The sequence below is a fragment of the Rhea americana genome, unplaced genomic scaffold (genome assembly GCF_003343005.1).
Source record: "Rhea americana isolate MKP2758 unplaced genomic scaffold, rheAme1 scaffold_446, whole genome shotgun sequence".
NCBI classification, from domain to species: Eukaryota; Metazoa; Chordata; class Aves; order Rheiformes; family Rheidae; genus Rhea; species Rhea americana.
In genome coordinates this window covers 237250-259024 of record NW_028186586.1, presented here as the reverse complement: position 1 = coordinate 259024, position 21775 = coordinate 237250, and the positions used below count along the sequence as shown (strand labels likewise).

Here is a 21775-nt window from a genome sequence, read left to right as displayed (position 1 = left end):
CTTGCTCGGGAGCGGGTCCGGGAAGTCCCTTGCCCGGCCGCGAGCAGCGCCTGGCCTGCGCGGGGCCCCGGGCCGGCGGAGACTCACCCGTCCATTGCACACGGAGGAGACCCGTCGGGAACGGAGTGGAGGCGCCGGAATAGCAGGAACGAGCCCAACCGCTCCGTGTTATAGACTCACAAAATGGCGGCGCCGCCCGGCCCGCCTCACCCGTGCCAGCGCCCCATTGGCTATCGAAGATGTCATCTTGATGGCAGGGGAGGGGATGGCCTGCCTCCGAGGGTTGGCGCCCTCCCGCCTCTCGCGAAGTCTATTGGCTGTTTGCGATATGAGGGGCAGTGCAAGGCTTCGGCGTGCGATCTGATTGGGTAGGCGACGGGACACGGCTGGGAGGAGCCATCTTGAGAGCGGGAAGGATGCCGAAATGCCACACTGGGCCACCATCTTGATTGGGGGCAGGGCATGGAAGAATCGGATTGGGAGCCATCTTGAATGTGGGCAAGRGTTCGAATGTGCACATTGTGTTGTCATCCTCAGCGCGGGCGAGGACCCCGCACGGTCTCCTCCCGCCTGCAGGAGCGGCCCAGCGGCCACCGCGGCAGCCATACTAACTACGGGCAGCGGGGCACGCGCGCTAGTAGCCGTAGTCATCTTGAGTAAGGGCAGAACGCGCTCCACGCCGAAGTTAGGTTGGTAATTTAGCGCCGTCAGTCTGTGGAATTTTTTTTAAATGCAGTTAGAAAACATTTACACATTTTACTTAAAATACAGTATAAAATCTGTTTATTTTCAGCTAGTGTTCTAAGGATAAAGATTACGTAGTGGCTGAGAGAAAGGGGGAACTTTTGAGGTAAGACACAACACTTACCTGCTCTGCTCAGGCATCAGGATAATATTTTTCTTAAGTTACAGTCCCGGYACAGTTTTCTGACAAAAACAGCACCTTTCCCAATCTCGTGGTCCACGCTGATTTGTTAGATTAACTCATTTCACTCTTACTGCCCATACTTACCTGTATATCTAATTTCTACAAAGAGATCTTTAAAATCCAAAGATTTCCTATATTTTGAGATTTTTTAAACCTCTAAAAGATTTCCTTTTCAGGTTTGGGCCTATCTATACTAAATATAAGACTCCTTGTAACAGGCTTAGTTTTGTTAGATRCTTTCTGTGGCTCCCTTAAAAATAATTGTCAGACCCACAGGAGTTCTKGTGTCACTAGATGAAAGTCCCGTCCTCCCTCCAAAAAAATACAGGAGGAGAGAGAGAAGCTTATGCCCGGTTGGTTTTCTCTGCAAGCTTTAGCTGTGCTTTTATTTCATTCCAGTACAGGAACAGGCACACAAGGACCAGGATCCTGACTGACCCTGAAAAGATCCCATTCAACCGTATTATATACCAGTAATTTTTTGAGTCTTTTCCATTAACATCATTTTGTAAAGCAGCTTGCTTCCATAGATAAAATGATGCATCACTCTGTTTATATATAGACAGTATTTGCTCACTGGGAATTCTACCAGCAATTACTTATTTTCATTGCCTCACTTGTCATAACCCTATCCATTGACTGCAGCACAAGAATTAATTGTCCCAGACCTCCCTGCAAATCCCTTGTGTAGCACTGAATCAAATATCAGATGTTCAATCCACATTGATCCCAGCTTCATTAGTTACAACCCTGCTATAAGAGTTTCTAGGCAACATAACACTGGTCTTGCCATAGAGAAGAGCCATAGCACCTCCTTAGCAGCACTCGATTTTTACATTTTTTGTAAAAGCTTAACATTTTTACACTCCTGTCAGTCTGCCTCTTTTGTTAGTGGTAAAAAAATACTAACATAGATCAGTGCCACTGATGGAAGCATCTGAGCTGCAACACTACAGTTTCAATGGCTATCTGTGACGGTTTAGAAAAGAAGATTTAAAAAATGTAGTGCAAATGAAACTAGGAGGGTTATCCTTGGGCAGTGTTTCTACTTAATGTCAGGTAACTTTGACAGGTACRGACATGCATTGTATAATCTCATCTCTTTCTGAAGCATACAATAGACATAAATACAGAAAAAAAAAAGTTTTGTTTTGCTTTGTTTTTAAGTGAAAACAGCTGCAATTTTCTCCCAAACAAGAATTACTGTGTTGGTTCTTGTGGCCAAAGGTCTCATTTTCTCCAAGAGAGGGGTGATGGTTGGATATTTTGAAGGCTACGACTGGATGTCAAGTTAATGCCTCACTCTTGTCACCCTTTGTGAAATGCAAGAGTGAGCTTGGATCTCAGCAAGAGCTGCTAGCTGCTAATTTCCACATTGTTTTATTAGATTCCCCAGCCATTTAGCCCTTGTTCCAGGAGTGAAGTTTAAAAATGAGAAAAGATAYGTTCTTACCTTCTGCTACAGACAACTAAAGGCCCCATCTGAAATCAAAGTTATTTTAGTAGGTACTGCACATAAAAGGAAGCTCAGGGTTTCCCATAGATAAGAGTTTTAGAACTTGGAAACACATGAGATGGACAAAGAATGGGAAAATGATGGGATTATGTGATTCACTTCAGAGTTGCTGAGATACAGAAAGTGACCTGACCAAAGCAGAGCAGCAATTTAACTCCYATCTCACAAGCCAGTTTCTTGAACCATGCCTGTTTTAAGCTATATATCCCATGGAGGTGTTTCACTTCATCTTCTTTTTTAAATACTGTTAGTCAGAAATCCTTCCTTAATAGAGGATAGTACAGAGACAGGACCCCTCTCCCCCCACCACTTTTTTTTTTATATGGGACATTTTTGTCTACTTGAAAAGAAACATACTCTCAACATGATGCGAGGACTTTGAAAAAAAATTATTAATGCTACATACTACTCACTAGTAAAAATGACATCTATCTTGGTAGTGGCAATTGAAATTAGCTTATTGTGTGTGCAGAAATCCCAACTGTTTTTTTGTTTGTTGAAAAACAAACACAGGTGGATGCCATGAAAGAATTACTACTTTTCAAAGTAACTCCTGTGCAGTTGTAGTGTAACTTAAAAGACTCTTTAAAGGTTCATGCAAGTTCACTCAGATTTTCCATAGTTCAAGCAGAAATGCTGATTGTGCAACATTTTATCAGATGTCTTCCTGTAATATTTAACAGAATTTTTAGCATCTATTCAGACAAAATGCTAGCAGTCTGAATAAAGATACTGCTGGGTAATGTACAGTGTTTCTCTAGGAAAATAGGAAAATGCATTTACAAACAAAATAATAATTTATATGAAAAAAACAACTGGGAGAAGACCCACCTATGTAAGTCCTTTTTTTTTGAAAGAAAAAAATAGAAAATGGTCATGTGAAAAAAAGGAGGAGGGAGAAGGGGAAAAAATATGAATCAGCTTCTTTTGCACAATCCAGCAAAATGGTCCCACCCTCCTCCAAGCTCTGGTTACTCACATGTTGCTAGAAGGGCCTTTGCAGGACACACCCAGGTTTTTCTTAAGTCCTTCCTGCCTGTGTTATCTCCCTGAATTAATTTAGCATGCAAGGAAAAAAAGAAAACTATGAAACGAAAAGATCCTTTCCTGACTTTTTTTTCCTTTGTATTTTTAAAATAGCTCTCAAGCTGTACTATATTTACTTTTCTGTGTAACTATACTCCTTTGCAAACTAGCCACCTTCCCTTTCTCCTTCCTATTCCATTCTCTACTTCTATCAGTGAACTGAAAAAAGCACCCTCCAAATATATGGCCTCTGTTCAAGAACATGTACTACTGTGCTTAATGATATGTCTTAGATGTTGTTTTTAATGACAAAACTTTGTCTCTCTGCACCTTTCCCTCCCACACAGACACATTTTTTACGGTACCCTGCAAGGTCCCAAACCAGGAAACTCTAACATATGTAACTTTGCTTCTATCTATAACCCCCCCAAAATTTGGGTAGAGGTATTCAAATATTTTTGCTTCTTTCTGTTGCATTTATTCATTTTAAACTACCTACAATTAACAAGGCTGTTTTGTTTAAAGCAGTACTTGCAGCTTTAGCAACATCTTAGGATGCCAGAACATTCTTTTGTGCATCATTCATGATGCCACATCACAGCTCTGGAAATGGTTAGTTTAGAGCTAGCAGAGAAGAAGCAAACTCACTGCTGGATTTATCACTCCAACGAAAAACAGCATATGGGTAGTGATCAGCTAGTTGAWTCACACATGGCTCAAAAGTTGACAGCACAGGTATCTGCTTATTCAGCTCATATTTAAAGGAAGATGAAGAGAGAGAGACCACAGGTAACACAGGGATAGAAGTCAAAAGCTACATAAGCTTACGTGGTTATTGGAGGGGGAGGTGTGAGTACAAAGAGCTTCATTGGAAAGCTGGCTATATTAGTTCCACTGCTTGTGAAAGGCTCATTTCTTAGCTGTAGATTTGTAGGTTTAGAAGCAGTGTACATGATTAGCAAGTGGAGTGTATTTTCTATTGATTCATAATAATTTGTCAGCAAAAAGTTAACTAATAGATAATTCATAAATTGTTTTTGATTTGAACTTAATACACCTTCAGTATTAGCTAGAAGTAAATGTTTATAACCAGCTTATGAGTTCTCTAAACTGGAGTTTTATGATAGCTGTGCCACCAGAGCAACCTGAGGTCCCCCTTTTAGGGAAAAGATTGAATAGCATTGTACCTGCAAGTCCGGCACTTGAAACTTTTATTAGTGTTGCTATGATATAGTCTKACTTCACTTTTTACTAGGACTTTCAAACTAGATCCATTATTTTGCACTTGAGTAGCTATATAAATTTAAAATGGTAAGTATAATCATGAAAGCTCATGTTTTGTTTCTTTCCGTCTTCATAATCTGTTTCAAAATGAGAGACTTGTCTGTATGTGTTACTCAGTTGTTATCAGTACATGTTATTTCAGAATTTCCCTGCCTTCACTGCTCCTCGTGGATACTTCTGGGTGACTCATTTCCTGTCAAGGATGAACGAGCCATTTCCTGGCTACTCAGTACAGGACTTTTCTTTCTTTCTTTCTTTTTTTTTTTCTTGCAGTGCATGTTGGAGTGGATTAACCTATGGTTTGATCATACCGCTTCCAATTTACATCAGAACTGAAACTCTTCACTGCAGCCTTCTAAGGTAACAAACGGTCAGCATGTGCTGTTCGGAGATCATGCATCCCCTGATGACCTGGGTGATGGGCTGTGTGATTTCTCAATGTGGAATTAAAATAATTCCAGAGATACATTTTTAGTAATGCCATCCTGCCAGTCGTTGGAAACAAATTCTTATCTTAATGCAACCCATTTCAGCGCATAAAAATAAAATATTGGAAGTACCACCGGACAAATACACTAATGTTATAACACATATCTAAGCAGAGTAATTTTGAATTACCTGATAAGGGCTGTCAAGGTTGTATATTGGCATTTGAGTAATAAAGGTAGTATCCATATAGGGTTTTTGTTTTGTTTTGTTAGAAGTTACTAGCACTTTATATAAGTTTCTGTATTGATTCTATGCCCATAATTTCAGCTTTTCTCCAACCTGTGTTTCCAATTTCCTGAGCTGTTATTTCTTYGTATGTTGATTCTAACTCTTGTAGACAGCTTGCTTCAACAAATGCACCGAGTAACAAGATTGTCCTTGGTTGACCATTGTAATGCCAGCCTGAAGTGTCTCAGCACTTCCAATCAGCTTTTTTTTTGCTGTTATTTCTGAAATTATTCTTTTAATTCCTGTTCACATCATTTCATTTGAATATTTAGATTAATTAGCCTGTCATATATCCATAGTGTTTGGGAAGCAAACTCACACGACAGAGATACTGCCTCTTGAGTCTGAATGTAGCACATGCTGTGGGGATGATCACTGAATAATTCATACCCTTAATGATTTATTCATGCCCAAAAGCTGGATACCTTCTCTGTGAGTTTCCATTATCTCAAAGAGAATGCAATAGTCCCTATTGAACTATGCTCATTTTAAAAGTGCCAGTAGCAGCCCTTTTATTAGCACATGAAGCATGGTCTCTAAGACAAGTARAACAGGTGTGTCTCCAAAACCGCTTCCTTATGATTTATCGATAACATTTCTGCTCAGCAATAAATGGGAAACTCCTGCCATTCCAGTGCCATATGTAGCACAGTGCCATATATGTATACGACCTGACACAAAAACTAAAATACAGATTTTTTTTTGCACATTTTTCAGAAAGGAAGGTGGGTAAAGAGGCGCCCTAAGCTCTTTTTCATTGGTATACCCATGAAATGAGATGTTATAGTCACAGTTTGGAATGTTCTGAGGATGGAAAACAATCAGGCCRTGACTCTGTGATTTGATATTGGGGGACTGATCATATTCTGCAGGAGAAATTTCAGTTTTATTTTCCATTGTAAAGTTACAGAGTATAAGATTATTGATATAAACATGTTGTAAGATTGTTTCCTAGTCTCTCAGGAAGCCTTGCAGGAAAGCCTGGACGAATAGCAACCATTCAAACTAATCTCCTTACTTCCTAATTTGGGCTATCAGAAAATAGGCTGTTAGTAAAAGCTTGCAAGACAGGATCTGAGTCTCTTGATCTAGCTGAAGATTTTGCAAGACATTCAAATTCCATTTGTCTAGAAAGTATGAAGGATGATTCCGCACTTCAGCAAAGTCTCCAGATCCACAAGCAACACAACCCCTAGCTGGCTATGAAATTTCGTAATTTTTTACCCTGTAATCCTGACTCCTTTTGTCCTTGGAATAGGCTCTACATAGCATAATTAAAAATGTCAAACATGCTTGAGAAACTCTCCAAGTTACTAAAAATGAATGTGAACTTCCTCCCCACAACCTCACTTCATCTTTCCCTTACTCTGGCCTCAGCTTTACAAAGTGGTCTGTTTCCAGCCCTTCAGCATAGTTTGCATTCCACTGCCAAGAATGAACATTTATTTATACAAACAGCCATCCTCACAAGCACATCTCCACATGCTATCCTAGGGCAGGGAAATAAACATAATTTCTTGTTCTGTTGTCTTTTGTGTAGTTGTAGTTCTAAATTTCTTTATTCCAAAGCATTTTTACAATGAAAGTTTAGTGCTGTTCAGTCACGTTCCTGTGCTGCAGATCTGCTCAGAAATGGACTAGAATGCTTTTTCATTTCCCCCAAATGATTTTATTTTATTACACTCTAATGATGGTGCCTTCTAGTTCTCTGATAAACTGCTTAGGGGGTCTTGATGGCATATTAGGCACGTTTTAAAAGAGATCTCATTCATGCTAGAACCCTGAGATTTCTATGCAACTCACAGAAACTGGAAGCCCAAGAGCCTGATTTTGTCAAAAACCCACCAATAACCTAGTTTTCCCAAGTCTGTTACTGCTGCATTATACTAATTCTTCCAGCAGTGAAGCTGACATTGTAAAATAGATCAATAGTAAATGAAACAGCAGCTACCAGGTGAGCAGCACTGTAAAAGRCTAATGTGGCTGGGGAGTCTGAAACTCATACATTATTTCTGAAGGTTTTCCATCACTCACCTGTCAGACTGAGGTATTGTTCACTGAAATGCTAGCTCATCACCTATGTCCTCTGTCGTCAGACTGTCTCCCATTGCATCTGCTATTTAAATGGTATTACACAGATGCTAGATGACTCCAGACGGGAATTTCATAGTCTAAGCACAGTTCATTTAAATGAAAAAAGGAACGGTAAAAGAGATGGAGATACACATGCAGAGCACCTAGAAATTCTCCTTTAGATGGATATGTCTGCAAGCTGCTAACTTGCTTTACTGTAAGCATGTCAGATTCAGCTGTGTGAGAGCTAACTTCCATTCTCAGTTGATATAGCTGTTTTTAACTAAGAGTAATACTCAGATAGGTTTACAATTACATCCACCAGTGTATTAAATGGAAAGGTGGTTTGGCTGGGTACCTGGTCATCTACATTTGTAAAGCAAGCTTTTAAGAAATGAAGCATTTAAGCAGTTTCTGAAGGATCCCGGGGAATAGTAAAAAAAAAAAAAAAAAAAAAAAACAACCACAAGTATACTGTATCTTTTCAGGAAGAAAGCACAGAGCTTTTTTTAACCATACTCCCAAATCAAAATCAATTAACTACTGCAATGAATGAAATACAAAGTTCTGGTGACTACTTTCCATGAATCATTACTGAATTTTTTATTACTCTTAATACTTTCTCAGTAAGTTCAGTGTTGCAATCTTGCAAAGGCTTATTTAATTTTGCTGCAAATCTCCTATAGAGATAAGGGAGGAACAAGTGACCCCCAAAGGGCGTTAAGTAGCACAAGGACAGAAATGCAGAACCATACCAGCTCTATTTTGGAACTGCCAGGATTGTGCTCCCTCTTCCCCCTCCCGAATACTTTATGATGACATGCACACACTTCATAGGTGCTACGGCAGCACTGCTGAATTAAAGACCTTCTTTCCAAATCAATTCAAGAACAAATATGTCCAAATACATCTGAAAAAGTAATGGGACTGCAACATCAAATCTCTGTGTGCCTGCCATGAGGCCCACATTGTCATACAGGCTAATAAAGACATCATTTTCCCAGGGCTTCAGCTCTATTAAACACAAAGCTCTAAATGATTTCCTACTTGGATCAAAGATGTGTTTGTTCCAGTGCCACTTAAGTTTAAAAAGCAATACTGGGAATGAATGAAATCTCCCCAGTGGCAGCTGCTGAGGTTCAATTGGTTTGTCAGTGCCATAATTATGCAGCGGACGTCTTCTGTTTGCTGGCCCATATGTTCCTGAAGGATGTTATGTAATGGAAATAGTGCAGGGAGGCTTTGCTCGCAAAGCTAAGAGTTTCTTTCTTTTGTGGTATGAAGTCTTGCTTATGTTTCAGATGGTGAAAGTGTTCAGAAATGCAACATTCTGGTTTCAAACTCTGTTAAAGCAATCATTTCTCTTATTTGATCAAACTAGATGGTAGTGTATGAACATATACAATGGTCTAGATCTCATGTCCTAGAACTGGTATTTTAATACAGATATTGACCACATTTTTCATTTATATATTTCCAGCTGGCCCCTGAAAATGAGTGCTCCCACTTACCTAATGCTAGAAAACGTCACTGTGATCAGCGGCAGAGTTTGGTATGGCTCTTGATACTAAGAATAAATGTGGCTTCCTGTCAAACCAACCACCTCTGCTTAGCCCTTCCACCTCTTCCCCAGAATACTTCTCATCTTTGTGATTTAGGGTCTGGATGCTGATTAGTAAGTGTCTGCTCATTAAATTACTATCTCCTTGTCTAATAGATTGCACACTAGTTTTCTATCTAACAGAAATAAGCATGTAGTAAGCAATCCCAACTCTAAAGTATTAAATAAATCATTAAAAGAACATTAAGGCATGAACCTTCAAAATGTGAAAGCTGGCGAGAATTGAGAACACTCAAGATCTCAACTGCCAAAGGAACAAAAGAAACATAATATCCTTTAGAATGTTTAATATTTAATTTGGTAAGATGCTCAGATACCAGGGCAGCAAATGCAGAGTAAACATGACAGAGAGCAATATGCCAGAGGTACTTCATGTCAGCCATAAGGACTTGCTATGCATGCCAAAAAACAGACACCAAAGACTACTTGTTTGCAGAACTGTAAATTTTACGCACATATACCTGGTCTACATGTGCAATATACAATTTCTAAATACCATTTAATACACTTTGTTCTTATTAAAGGATAGCATCCGCATTGTACGAAAAGATTCCTAATGATCTAGCTATTTAGAAAGGACAAAACCAGTGGCACATCTTAAATGTTGGAGATCTGTCACTGACTGACTTCCTACAATGCATATGTTACAAACACATATCTAAAACCAATAGGATAATTTTAAGGAACTGCAACATTCATCTTATGGAGCTGCATTTAATTCAGAGGGGCATCTCTAGCTAATTTTCCTTGCTTTAAGGTCAGGACTTAGAAATAAATATTAAATGAATGCTTCTTTTACTGAGAAGATATTTAATTATTTAATTTTATACTCCAAGTTGACCAGTTACTCCTGCAACAATTAGAAGTCAGCTAGCAAGATTCTTCCCTCTAGGTTCTGTCATGAGGACTAAAGTTCTGTCATGAGGACTTAAGTACACATGTGGTCACCAAGAAACAAAAAGGATTTTATGTAAACAGAACAGCACAGCTGTGGCTGTAACCCAGTCATCTAATAACTAGGCCTACGTTCCAAAAAATTTGGCCATACACAAATAGTTATTCTGAGGTACCCATTTAGGCTTTAGTGAGCCAGCAGCCTAGGTGATTTTCTAAGAAGTATTCACTGATGCCTTAGTCATCTGAGAACACATGCTGAAAGATCCAGTAAGAGACAGTTGGGTTTGTGGTGTGGGCTTGGAAAAGTTTGTAAAGTRTATTTTCAGAAGTGCCTTTTTGTGCTCAAGGATTGTCAACAGAGAACTCCAGATCTAAACCCACCCATTTGCTCAAATTTTGCTTGAATCTGTAGAGTGGGCTTAATTATTTGCTCTTGCTCACAGTTTAGAAAGTGTGTTATCACTACTGTCAGACAAGGGTTGGCAAACTTCTACAGGTACTATGCCAGACTGTATTTTTCTTTCCAAATTAGTGGTTAGGTGTGCCAGCACTGGGTTTTGCTGCCTCTCCAAGAGGCAGCATGCCATCCATCTGTGGTGTTTTTCATCTGTGAGCAGGGGCTCTCAGCTCCTGCTGAGCTCAGAACTCAAAAGTGGGAGGACAGAAGCTGGGAGCCACTGCCTCTTACTGGTGCCTCTCCCAGTAATGACACTGCTCCAAGCGTGTCACTTAGAACCGGTATAAATTGACTGAAGACTTGAGCTCTCAGTGTAGAGAACCTTCTGCTTATTGATTCCATCCTACACAAAGGATCTTCAAGTTGCTTTAAGATCGCTTTTCCAAATAATTGATACCGCTCTCTCCCCCTTTGGGCTACCCTGTCTTCTAGGCAATAGTGAGATGCTTGTACTCCTCCCATAGACTGCTGTGCTCCATGGGAGGCTTCCTAAAGCATCCTGAGTGATGTTGGAGGAGGTGGGGGAGAAGGTGGCCCTTCAAAGCAAGGACAATTGTAGAAAATCTATAGTAACAAAGGTTCCAAAGGTTGTAGGCCTGCAAGGCTCACAAGTGTCCTGTCAGCACTGCCAGATATTGTGGAGTGATGAATTTGCATGCAGCCAAATACCTGGGTGCTGCTTGATCCCATTTGGTTTTTAAAGGACAACAACCTTTCTTTTACATGAGTGCTGCACTTCCCTGTGCTCTCCCCGTGCCAGCTTGGGCATCTGCATCTGCCTTTGAGCCCCCAGTAAAAACTAAGAAATACTGTGACGCAGAGGGAACTTCCCTCCTCTGAAAGCTCCTTATGTGCCAACAAAGTTATTTCTTCTACCTCCAGGAGCCATCACAGTTTTCAGTAAACCTTCATAAACACTCAAGATCTATATATGATAGTTTGCTCTTTGTCTGATGCTAGCAAGACTGACTTCTTCACACACACCCCCATACTGAGTCACCACAGATTTTAAGTGCATTTTAAAAAAGTAAAATCTTTTAGCCACGGAATGAGTTGAGGCGTTAGTAGTTAAAATTGATCTACATTATAAAAAGTAGGTTACTATGTCTCATTGTGAACAATTAGGTCTAATTACAAGTCACAGCTACACTACAAATATTTAATAACAAATTTCTACAATACTTCATCCAGATTGTTTTATGAAGTAGGGTGTTACCTCCAGTTTGCAGACAGGTAAAGCATGATGCAGAATGGAGGAAAAGAGTGTTTTGCCTAAGATCAAACAAAATGAAATAGGTACTAGGCCTCAACTCATAGGTCACTGTTCTAAACATTTGATCATACTTCCTCCAGCATACTAAAATAAAATGAAATAAACAATGCTGTAAGTTGTTAGAAAAAATGATTTGTGATTTTAAACTTTAAAAGGTTGCTCAGAAATATATAAAAATTAAATAAACACTTCTTAATAAAATAAAAAGATTTGCAACTTCCCTTTAGAGAACTCCCAAATGAGATTTTTCATACTTGATATAAAAAAAATCCTCTGAACTGGACAGAAAGTAAAAGAACTGAAGATACGATAACACCCCTTATCCCTGCTCCAAGGACTGTAAATGAGAAGTTTTTGTACTTAGTAAGGCAACACTATCAGTCAGTTTGCATGGCACTGTATTTTTAGCAAWAAGATAGCAAGTTGCCTACAAAGTTGGCATGTTGAGAGGTCGATAAATACACAATAAGAGTTTTGCATTACATTTTTACTGTTTTCTTTCTGTGGTGCACCAGGTGCAAAAGTTCTTTGTCAGCAATAAGAAAGTGCATTGGGATAGCGTTGTCACCCTAAATGTAAATTTAACAAAACCTTGACTCATCCATTAATAGTAATATTTATTCAGCATCAGAGCTGGGGTCAGGGCTAGGGCTTTGGCGTAGGCCYGACAAGGAAAGCAGATGGGGGCCGTGGGGGTGGGAAAAGTGTGTAGACAGTGTTTTCAGCCAGTCACCCCAGCCCACACAAAGGAAATGAAATGCTCGGGTGCGAGGCTGGACATGCCTGGAATCTGCAGCTGCAGCTCTGCATTGCTGGCTGCCGAGCACCCTCTGCTGGGAACCAGGCAAAGGATCGCCTGGGGGGATCTCTAGCAAGGTTTGGCTTCCCAGACTTTAATCTCTGTACAGGAGAGGCTGCTGCAGCTTCAGATCCTGGTATTGTGAGCCCAAGCCCCCAGGTGCAAGATTTCAAAAAAAAAAAAAAAAAGGGGGGGGGAGGGGGAAGAATTATCCACATTTACATAATTCTGTTCTTTAATTAAATTAAAAGTTATAGTAAAAGAGAATGTTACCACATGACTGGAGAAGCTTATGCTGGATGAAAAATATCCCGAATAGTGACACAAGCAATTAGAAGAGTAGGAAACACTCCTACAAATGCCTTCTTGCCAACAGATAACCTCTTCCATTTCTTAAGTGAAAATCATTTTAATACAAGTGGCTGTTGGGAACAAAAGTAAGTTCCTACAGTCAGTTCTGTGCAGATACAATCACATGCTTTTCTATAGTGCAGGACTAAAAAAAAAGAAGGATCCATGGAAAAAATAAAACAGCCTGTATATCGAATTGCTGTGAAAAATACTGACCCATTCTCCCCTTGTGGAACCAGTTATAACTGTCAAGTTGCTCACATATGGAAGCATTAACAGGATAAGTAACAATTGTCTGCATTGTAGAATTTTCTGTCCAGGTCATAGATTTGCCTACTAATTTCAGCATTCCCGTTTCTTCTCAGAGAAATAAAATATTTGGATCTACTTATTGCACTTAATGTTTTTAAATTATTTTTTCCTTTACTACATCTGCTTTTAGTGGCAGATTACAGCCTAGTGGACAAGGCAATTCTCTGCCAGCTGGCTGCAGGCTTTTATTAGCTCTTTCTTAAGAAGACTTGCTGTGGAGCTCACCATTGTGTTACAAGGACAGCAACTCTGTAATGTAGGCCCTCAAGAGACGAGATTGTCAGAACTCAGATGAAAAGAATTGTGTCCAATTCTTTGGACTAAAATATGAAACCTTGTTCAAGGAATGTAGTTACTACAAATAACAGCAGTTGCTCGCTCGCTTGCTCAGAGCCAATACATGCAGTTAGAACCTGCCCTCCATCAGACGGTACTGGACAGTAGTTTGTAGGAGCATTTCTCAAACTGTAGGAATGCCACCCTGTAGCAAATACAGAACATATCTTGGGGATGGTATTCCTGCAAGTAAAGCAGAAGCTGCTGTTGAAAGGAGGTCATGGAGCAGGAATGGAGCTGGAAAGATGCTGAGAAGCCTTTGGCATAGAGGAAGGGGGAGGAGAGAGAAACATTGCAGAGAACAGGAAAAACCAATGTGCTGGGAAATGATTAATCCATCCCAAAGGCCCTTGCTAAGAAGTAGTGGGACAAGCKCAATGATTTTTTGGCCATTGGCCAAAATTGAAGTAGCCATGGGCTGCTTCTGATCTTGCTCTCAGCTCTGTACTTGCTTATAACCATAATGTTTTTAAGCACAGCTCATCCCATTCCTGCCCCAGACACCACATTCTTCTATCAGTGTCCTTCACTTAATTTCTGGCAGCTCTCTAGCAAAACACCCCCTCTTATATGTAAATTTTCCAGCTGTCCCATGTCCCTCCACCTCCAGTACGTGTTTCCCAAATGAGCAGGAGCAAACAATTCATGCTGGGGGAAGGGGGCGGGAGTCAAGTTTAAGTGCTGTTGTTCTGTATCCTGTTGTTTTCCTACCAGGATTGTTCCAGTTTCCTGCACTGTCTTATCTAGAGTTGAAAAGCCAAAGCTCTCATATTTACTTGCATTGTGCTGCCTCTTGAATTTCTAATCTGTGAAACAGACGATGTAAGTCTTAAGAGAAAGGTAGTCAGGGCTATTATGGGGTGGGGGGAAAGGAACAAAGCGGTTAAAGGGCTTTCAGTGTCTGTTCAATTAGTTTCTTTATTTAGTTATCCTGCTTGCATAAGTCTGTGTACCTCACAGAGGGTTTCAAAGAACCTCAGCATACCACAGATGATAAATTGAGTTCATCTAAATGTAAAAGAGTAAAATTCAGATGTTTACATTTTCAGGTGATTCCAGATATGTTTGGGACAGACCTTTCAAAAGAACCATTTTCGGGAAGTGCTGAACATGTTTTTTCTCAGGTGCTCAAACTAGACACAGAAAAGTCTCAAAAAAGACGAAGCACTTCAATTCTTTTCGTCACTTCTGAGTTTTAAGAGCTCCATTGAAATGGAGTAGACCTTAAAGCTACTTGGTCACATTTTCTTGAATACAGATGCAAAACAAGCATATATTGTGATGACATTTTGAAAGTTTATTATGTAGATGTGAGAAAGCAAAACCTTGTAACTGTAAGGATTTACCTTCTTCTTCTGCTGAGCATGAAGTTCATTTAACTATAGGTTATATTAGTGCACTGAATTCCTTTTTTTAAAGAAAACATTTGCCATACAGCTTTGGAATGTCCTGTTTTTCTGCACAATGGTCCTGCATACACTGTGTCTATTATCAGATGGGAGTCTCTGCTGGAAAGATAATTAAAATGCTGCATCATTCACAGTCACGCAGATACTGAATCAGACATAAATTTGAAAAAAAACAGAACAAAACAAAACCCCCAAACCTCCACACACACATACCCCACATAGATCCTATCTTTGTTGGATGCGTGTAGCATTGTGGTAGTGATCAAGATGGATTTTTATCAGCTGAAGATCAGAGAAGTATGCCAATTCAACCTCAATAGCTAAATAAATATTTATTTTTTTCACTCAGTTGCCACAGTGTAAATCCAAATCCATTCAATTTGACAGTTTCTTTGGATATACCCTCAACTGGTGTAAATATGAGAGCAGAACTGGGCTGAAGAGTTAGCTAATTACCAGAGTTTTTATTTGGAACTAAATATCAAAAGAAAAGGGCTTTTTAGAAGAGATCAGGAAAAGGAAGACATGTGCTCAGAGATAAAGAGAGATAAAAGCATTCCATTTAAAGATGCCTGTAATAGAAATCAAGGAGTCCATCTGCCAAGTCAATAATTTCATGGCCTTATGACCATGCGAAGCTTCCGTTTCTGTTTCTGTTACCCTTTTCCCACACTAACTATAAGTGCCAACTGTAAGTTTCTTTTCGTTTGTCCAGGCAGACCAGCCCAACAGGGAGAAATTACTCATTTTGAACTCAGAGATAAAACTCGCCAACTTCAAAAAGGAACAACAGTTCTCCCATAAGTTTTGGTCCAGCTTTTTAAAGCTAAGCACAGCAAGGCGTGGGAATAGGTTGCCTCAGGAGGTTGAGTTCTCTTCCCTTGAAAATTTTGGAGGCAAGTTAGACATCTCTCAGGAGAGGCTTAGGTAGAGCTAATTCTGCTGTAGGGAGTGAGGACAGCCCAGATGGCTGTTTGAGGTGACTTCCAGCCCTGTTTTCTGTGATTSATCAGGAATGAGATCATGGTGATAGTAGATCCTGCAGTAGATCATGCATTTTCAGCTTTAAAACTCACCTTAAACATTTTTTTTCCCCTAAAACATTTTAGGAGGGATTTTTTGAAGGAAGCAGAGGATTTCAGTGAGAAAATTCTTTGAAAATCCTAGCTTTGTGTGTGTTTAGCAAGCTAGTATATGCAAAACATGCAAAGCACTCTAGACTAAAATTATCTGTACTATCATTAGAAAGTCATAAAAAGGAACATACAGAGAGATGCTAGTATACTACGTAAGAGCAGAAGGGTTTTTCAGGGCTTTGTTGACGTGCAGCAACCCTCCCCCCCCCGGCAGTTCTCATGACTAGTATTCATTCTCCATTGGAAAGTAAAACTGACTTGGTGAGAGAGAATTTGACCTGTGATTTTCTCTGGAAAGGAACATTTAGTGTCCTGACCTGTCTCCTGAAGGTAGAGAGAGATTTTCTTGTATATTTTGCTTTTGTTTGTTTCCTTTCCACTTAGGATTGTGCTTTGCCTAATTGCTGAAAAGTCATTAATTGTCCAGAGGTATTTGCACTGTAGGTTTTACCCCTGCATCATTCATTCAGAAGACGGACTCCCTCATGYTAGGCAGCTTGGAAGTCCACACCCCTTTGATGACTGTTACTTCTTCTTCCTGCTTGGAACAGTTAAATTTCTGCCCAGAGATTTTGCATGCTTACTCACTTGGGCTTTTTATCATGTGAAGCATGTTTAACTTTRCCATCAGCAGATTTAAGCATTCATTTTAAATTAAGGATGTGTGTAAATACYGTGCTGGCAGGAGCCTTAGAGTTTCATAGCTCAGTTATTTTGCAGTGTGTCTGTCTCTGGAAGTTTTGGATTGATGGAGTAGGTCTTGTATAAACACACTTCCAGAGAGTTCACCAGTGTAGGAATTTGGCCAAGAAGTAGTTTTACGATCACTGTTTTTAATTTGGATTTGGTTGGTCTCAACCCTGCTCCTAGAGGACAGGGCTCTATCACAAAACGAACATCTTCCCCTGCACCATTGAGACATCCTAGAGCGATCTCAAAGAGCAGGCCAAGGCACGCGGGCGCCGGCCGGCCCTGGGGCTCGGCCACCCGCTCCAGCCTCCTCTCGGGCTGGCGCAGGTCTCCCCTGGAAGGCTGCGCTGCCGCGAGCGGTGCTGAGCCCGCAGCGCCCACGGCCAGGCGTCCACCTGTCCAGGCACCGGCCTCACCAGGGCATGGCCCCTGCACGGGCTGCTCCATGGCCAGCCGCTCCCCCGGAGCCCCGTCTCGCCCTGCTGCCCCACACGGATTGCTAAAAGCGTGCAAGGGCTGGAGGTGGGGCGCTAACGGCACCAGCTGTGGGTCTCGACACTGGCAGGCAAAAGGCTGTCTGGAGTACAGTAGTCTTTCCTGCCTGTGCCCTGACAGGCTTTCCCTTAGTTCAACTAACATGCCTGTGAAATAAAATTCTGCAGACAAACATCGTATTCACAGATCACAGAGGAGCCCTGCGTCTGTCAGCTGGAATGGGCTTCTCCCGTGTCCCGCAGCTTGCTCAGAGAAGGGGAGCGTGTGGAGCWCGACACACGAGCCCCAGGGCCTTGAGCACGTGAACCGAGCAAGAGCGCGTGGCTGCTGTGTGTCGGGCTGCCTGCAATGTGTGTGCTTACCTTCAAAGCAAACACAGCTGGTTCTCACCAGGAAGCAGTGCCACGTCTAGGCCAGCGCTGCTCACAAAACCAGTTTAAACAAGATGCCTGTGTTCAGGGTTTTCTGCCTGGCATCTTTGACCRCCACTGAATGCAAAACTTTTAATTAATAATAGCCTAAGATGCCTGGAGCAAAGACTGCCGTTATGAACTGTAAATGCATGCAGCATCAGTCATATAAGGCATTATGAGGCTTTTTGGCTCTTTTGCAATATATAAGTTGACACTAAGTTATGTGACCAATTGCTCTTCTCTATCATACAGACATTATGATGGCCTTCCACACTACTACATTTACATTTTCAAAACAGACAGAAGAATTTCAGATTTAAGTATCTGGTAAATATGAACTACATTTGCAGAAAATACTTCAATTAGGAAATTCTTCTTTTTTGATGTTTAGAAGTTAAATAATGTTAGAATCTCAACTTGCTTCACTATTTCTGGTATTTCTGTTTCTGCAGTTTACTCCATTCAGGGAATTAAAGTTTGCTAATAGCAGTCTRTGTTAGAAGTTCCATGCTGCAAAGGAACATCTCGGATAGAATTTTAAAACCTAGACTATTTTCAAAATTTGTATTTTGTTTCATCTTTGATTGGTATGCTGTAATCCTGCAAATATTTACACAAGTAATATTTTCTGTATATAATCCTTTCGAGCTCAACAGGATTGCTCACACTAGTAAAGTCACATGTTTTGCAGCAGCATTCATTGTAGACTGAGTATTGAAAAATTTGGCTGCATCTGCTAGCCAAATTAAAATATGTATATGTATTTTTACACACAGATGTATGATGATTATTTTAGGTTCCAAGAGAGAAAGAAAGAAGGAGTATTCAGTCACTGAATTCCACTTGAAAGCACATTCAGTGAGACAGAAAACAGCAGCATGGTGAGTATTCTTTTATACTACTCTTCTGTACTATTTTTCTATAGCATAAAGAATACCATAGACAATGTTTTCTAACAGATCAATTATAGTATGAGAATATTGTAGACTTTTTTTTACAAGTTTGTTTTATGTATGTGGATGCAAGGTCCATTTTTCAGTTTCTGAAAAACATCCCACAGATTTCTTCTTCTAATGTCGGATTTCCCTTTGTTGTAACTAGAGCTACCRTTTTGACAGATGAAGGAAATATCAACCATATAGGGTGTGGGAAGGTGGGAGACTGAGGAGCTGATGCAGAGGTTCTTGACACTTTCCRTTGTTACTTTACATAAGTGAGTACAGAATTGGCCACAGGTACAGCTTTGTTCAGATCATAGGCCTCAAATCTGCAAACAAAACACTGCATTAAAATGCAAGTTAACCTCCATCAGCTGAGCTATGGTAACTGCCTAAGCAATTCAATGACAGTGTTAATCTAAATTTTGCTGYGAGCTTAGAAGACACACACGTGTAAACAGCTGCTGTGGTTCTGCTCAGGTATAACAACTCAGAGTCCACAGGTATGCTAAATTGCRTTAATATGTATTATAAATTCATCATTCCAGAACCATGCCCACAAATTACCCTCTAGGTCTTTAAAGCAGACAAAAATTCTTTATTTTTATTTTTTTTTAAAGAATGAACAAGTTGTTTTGAAAAGAATCATTGGAAGAATCATCGATTTAGAATTATCAGTCTCTTGAGATGGGACTGGAAACAGTCACCAGGACTGCCATTTTATGCATATCCTCTTTCACCTGAGTCATTTCCAACATATTTTTGCAGAATGAGAATGTTGGTGACAGAAGGTACAGTGATGTCAGTTCAGTWTGCATGGATCTCTCCAATCTTGTGACTTGGGCCCACACTCATGGAACTATATGTAATCAAATCCCAACCTTGGAAAATGTGCAGAACATGGGTCATCCTAGCAAGGATAAATCTGTTCTGTGGATATGTGGAGTTGGACATGCATATCACTGGCCTTGTGGAAAGTTATGCTTGAGAAGCAGAGAAGAGAAGGAAGCTGTAGAAGAGAGAAAGAGGTCTATATCCTATGAGGCTTCATCAGGGGAACCTAATTTAGATGAAAAGAGGTTCAGGGCAACCCCATCTTCTGTTACCACAGGGTCAGGTAGCAGATCTCCAGGGGTCACTCAGCGGAAAGAAGACACAGTTTACATAATAGATGATGCACCAAGACTCAGAAAAAATGAGAGAGGGCTAATCACTCGAAAAGACAGTAAATCCATGAGATCAGGCTCTGTAGCAGAGCAACATTTCCCAGTACCTGATGGTGAAGTCAAAACTGACCTACATAAAGTGAAGCTAGAAAGCAGTGAAGATCTGCAAATCATCTCTGATGAAGAACAGGTTGTATCAGATGCAGAAAACCAAGTAGACAGAAGCAACTGGAATATTCTTTCAGAATCACAAATTAAAGGAGCAACTGCTGAGGCAGAATTGCAAATGCATCGCAATTGGAAGACAGCAATTAACACGCAGACAGCCACCCACGCATCTGGCTCTGCCCCCTCTGAGAAGCTACCGCTAACTCCTTGCTTACAGCAGACTTTAGAAGACATCAATCAAAAGAGCCTGGAAAGCAACTGGAAGTTACTTCCTCTTAATCCTGCAGATTCCAAAGATGAAAGTTCTAAAGCAAGGAATTCCTCTGGGTCAGCAATATCTAAAGAACATTTCAAATCAGGTCCCATCTCCGATGTTGAAGCAAAGACCCAACAAGAGTCCCCTGCTTCTGTGACATTCTTTGAGTTTGAAGCCACTGTAGATGTCCAGCAGCAACTCCAACTAAGCTCTCCTGAGCGTGGCACATCAGAAATAAGCTTAATTAGGAACTTTGCTGAAATCCCTATTCAGGAGAGTAAGCTATTAGGATCTCAGCACACACCTCATGTTTCAGCCTCACTGAGTCCAGAGAGCAAGAATTCAGACCATCCACCTGTGTCTTCAGACAAAAGTAAGATAGTCCAGTTTTAATTCTGGAAGGGTTTGTGGGGGTGGGGGTGCATTTTAATAATTGCTTTTCCAAAATACTAAAGRAAGACAATTTCATATAGCTGCCAAAATCTGTATTGTAGCCTCTGAATAAATGGATCTTATTTGGAGCACAGTTTCTACTAAAAGGGACTAAAAGGTTCCTATCTTAAGCAATCAGCATTTCAATAGCTAATGCCATTAACTGAGGTACCCAGATGTTTCTCTAGCAGTGGCTCAGCTTTAACTACTCAGTTTGAATATTTTGGTCTTTCATTTTATATCACTGTACAGTATGTTGGTTATACTTAAGCAAGAGTCCTGTGAAAAACTGGAGCCAGAGATGTGAACTCAGGTCTCAAGGGTGGGTGGGGGGAAGAAAGTGACTTTTAAAACCACGAAACAAAAATTTTGGACGAAACTCTGGTTTCATTGATGTTCATGGCAAAAATCCCAGAGATTGCAATGGGACCAAAGTTTCAATCCTGCATGTTAAATTAGATGACCTAAAAAATTGCTGTAATACTTTCAAGAATTTTAAGACTTTCCTGTATTCTGTCCTTAAATTCCAAGGAGGAATGGGGGAGTGTTCTAATTGAACAAATACTTGTAAGGTGTACTGCTTACTGGGGATCTTCCAGTACCAAGGTTAAATCGTGTACAGAGCACATTTTAAAGGATTCAGTATCGTAAGARTATGCTCTTTGATGAAGCCTTTAGATGCCTAACTTGTGGCAGTTTTAAATCCTGCTAGAAAGAGATACGATACTCTCTCTGCAATAGGGAATGGCTGACACGRTGTGTGGACATTATCAAAATTATGCTAGTCTTTTGCAAATACTGGGGAAACCATCAATGAAATTGATTTAGTTCATTTAATAAACAAACATGTTTTAGGATGGATGTCTCTAATGTGCTGGAGCCCTAATGCCAGGTACATTGTTTTAATTTAGTGATCAAACACCTCAAATAAAACACAAATATTCAGATTTTTACAGATGCTCTAATAGAGCCACAAAGTTTGCATCTATAAAGATTTACAGGCCTGCAGGTAGTATTTCACATTAATACCGAGTAAACTGCTGTCTAGTCAGTTTTATGCTTTTTTTTTTTTTTTTTTTTTT

General features: G+C 40.3%; 2 protein-coding genes across 10 annotated transcripts in view; one reads left to right on the top strand and one right to left on the bottom strand.

The window, feature by feature from the left end:
- Positions 1-210, bottom strand: part of PTBP1 (polypyrimidine tract binding protein 1) — a 31899-nt gene extending 31689 nt beyond the window's left edge. For both annotated transcript variants that reach the window (XM_085316011.1, XM_085316012.1), the window contains exon 1: positions 88-210. In XM_085316011.1, coding sequence (XP_085172137.1) covers positions 88-95 — 8 coding nt within the window. In that variant the 5' untranslated portion in view covers positions 96-210. The remainder of the gene's footprint in view (positions 1-87) is intronic.
- A 358-nt stretch (positions 211-568) lies between these two features.
- LOC146589596 (uncharacterized protein KIAA1958 homolog) overlaps positions 569-21775 on the top strand; it is a 25305-nt gene continuing 4098 nt past the window's right edge. Inside the window, exons 1-6 of one of the 8 annotated variants that reach the window (XM_085316007.1) lie at positions 569-689; positions 794-850; positions 5028-5114; positions 9025-9219; positions 18530-18614; positions 19440-20634. In XM_085316007.1, coding sequence (XP_085172133.1) covers positions 18612-18614; positions 19440-20634 — 1198 coding nt within the window. In that variant the 5' untranslated portion in view covers positions 569-689; positions 794-850; positions 5028-5114; positions 9025-9219; positions 18530-18611. Of the gene's footprint in view, positions 690-793; positions 851-4095; positions 4260-5027; positions 5125-9024; positions 9220-18037; positions 18061-18529; positions 18615-19291; positions 20635-21775 lie in introns of those variants that run through there. The other 7 variants (XM_085316006.1, XM_085316003.1, XM_085316010.1 and 4 more) reach the window with 7 other exon arrangements.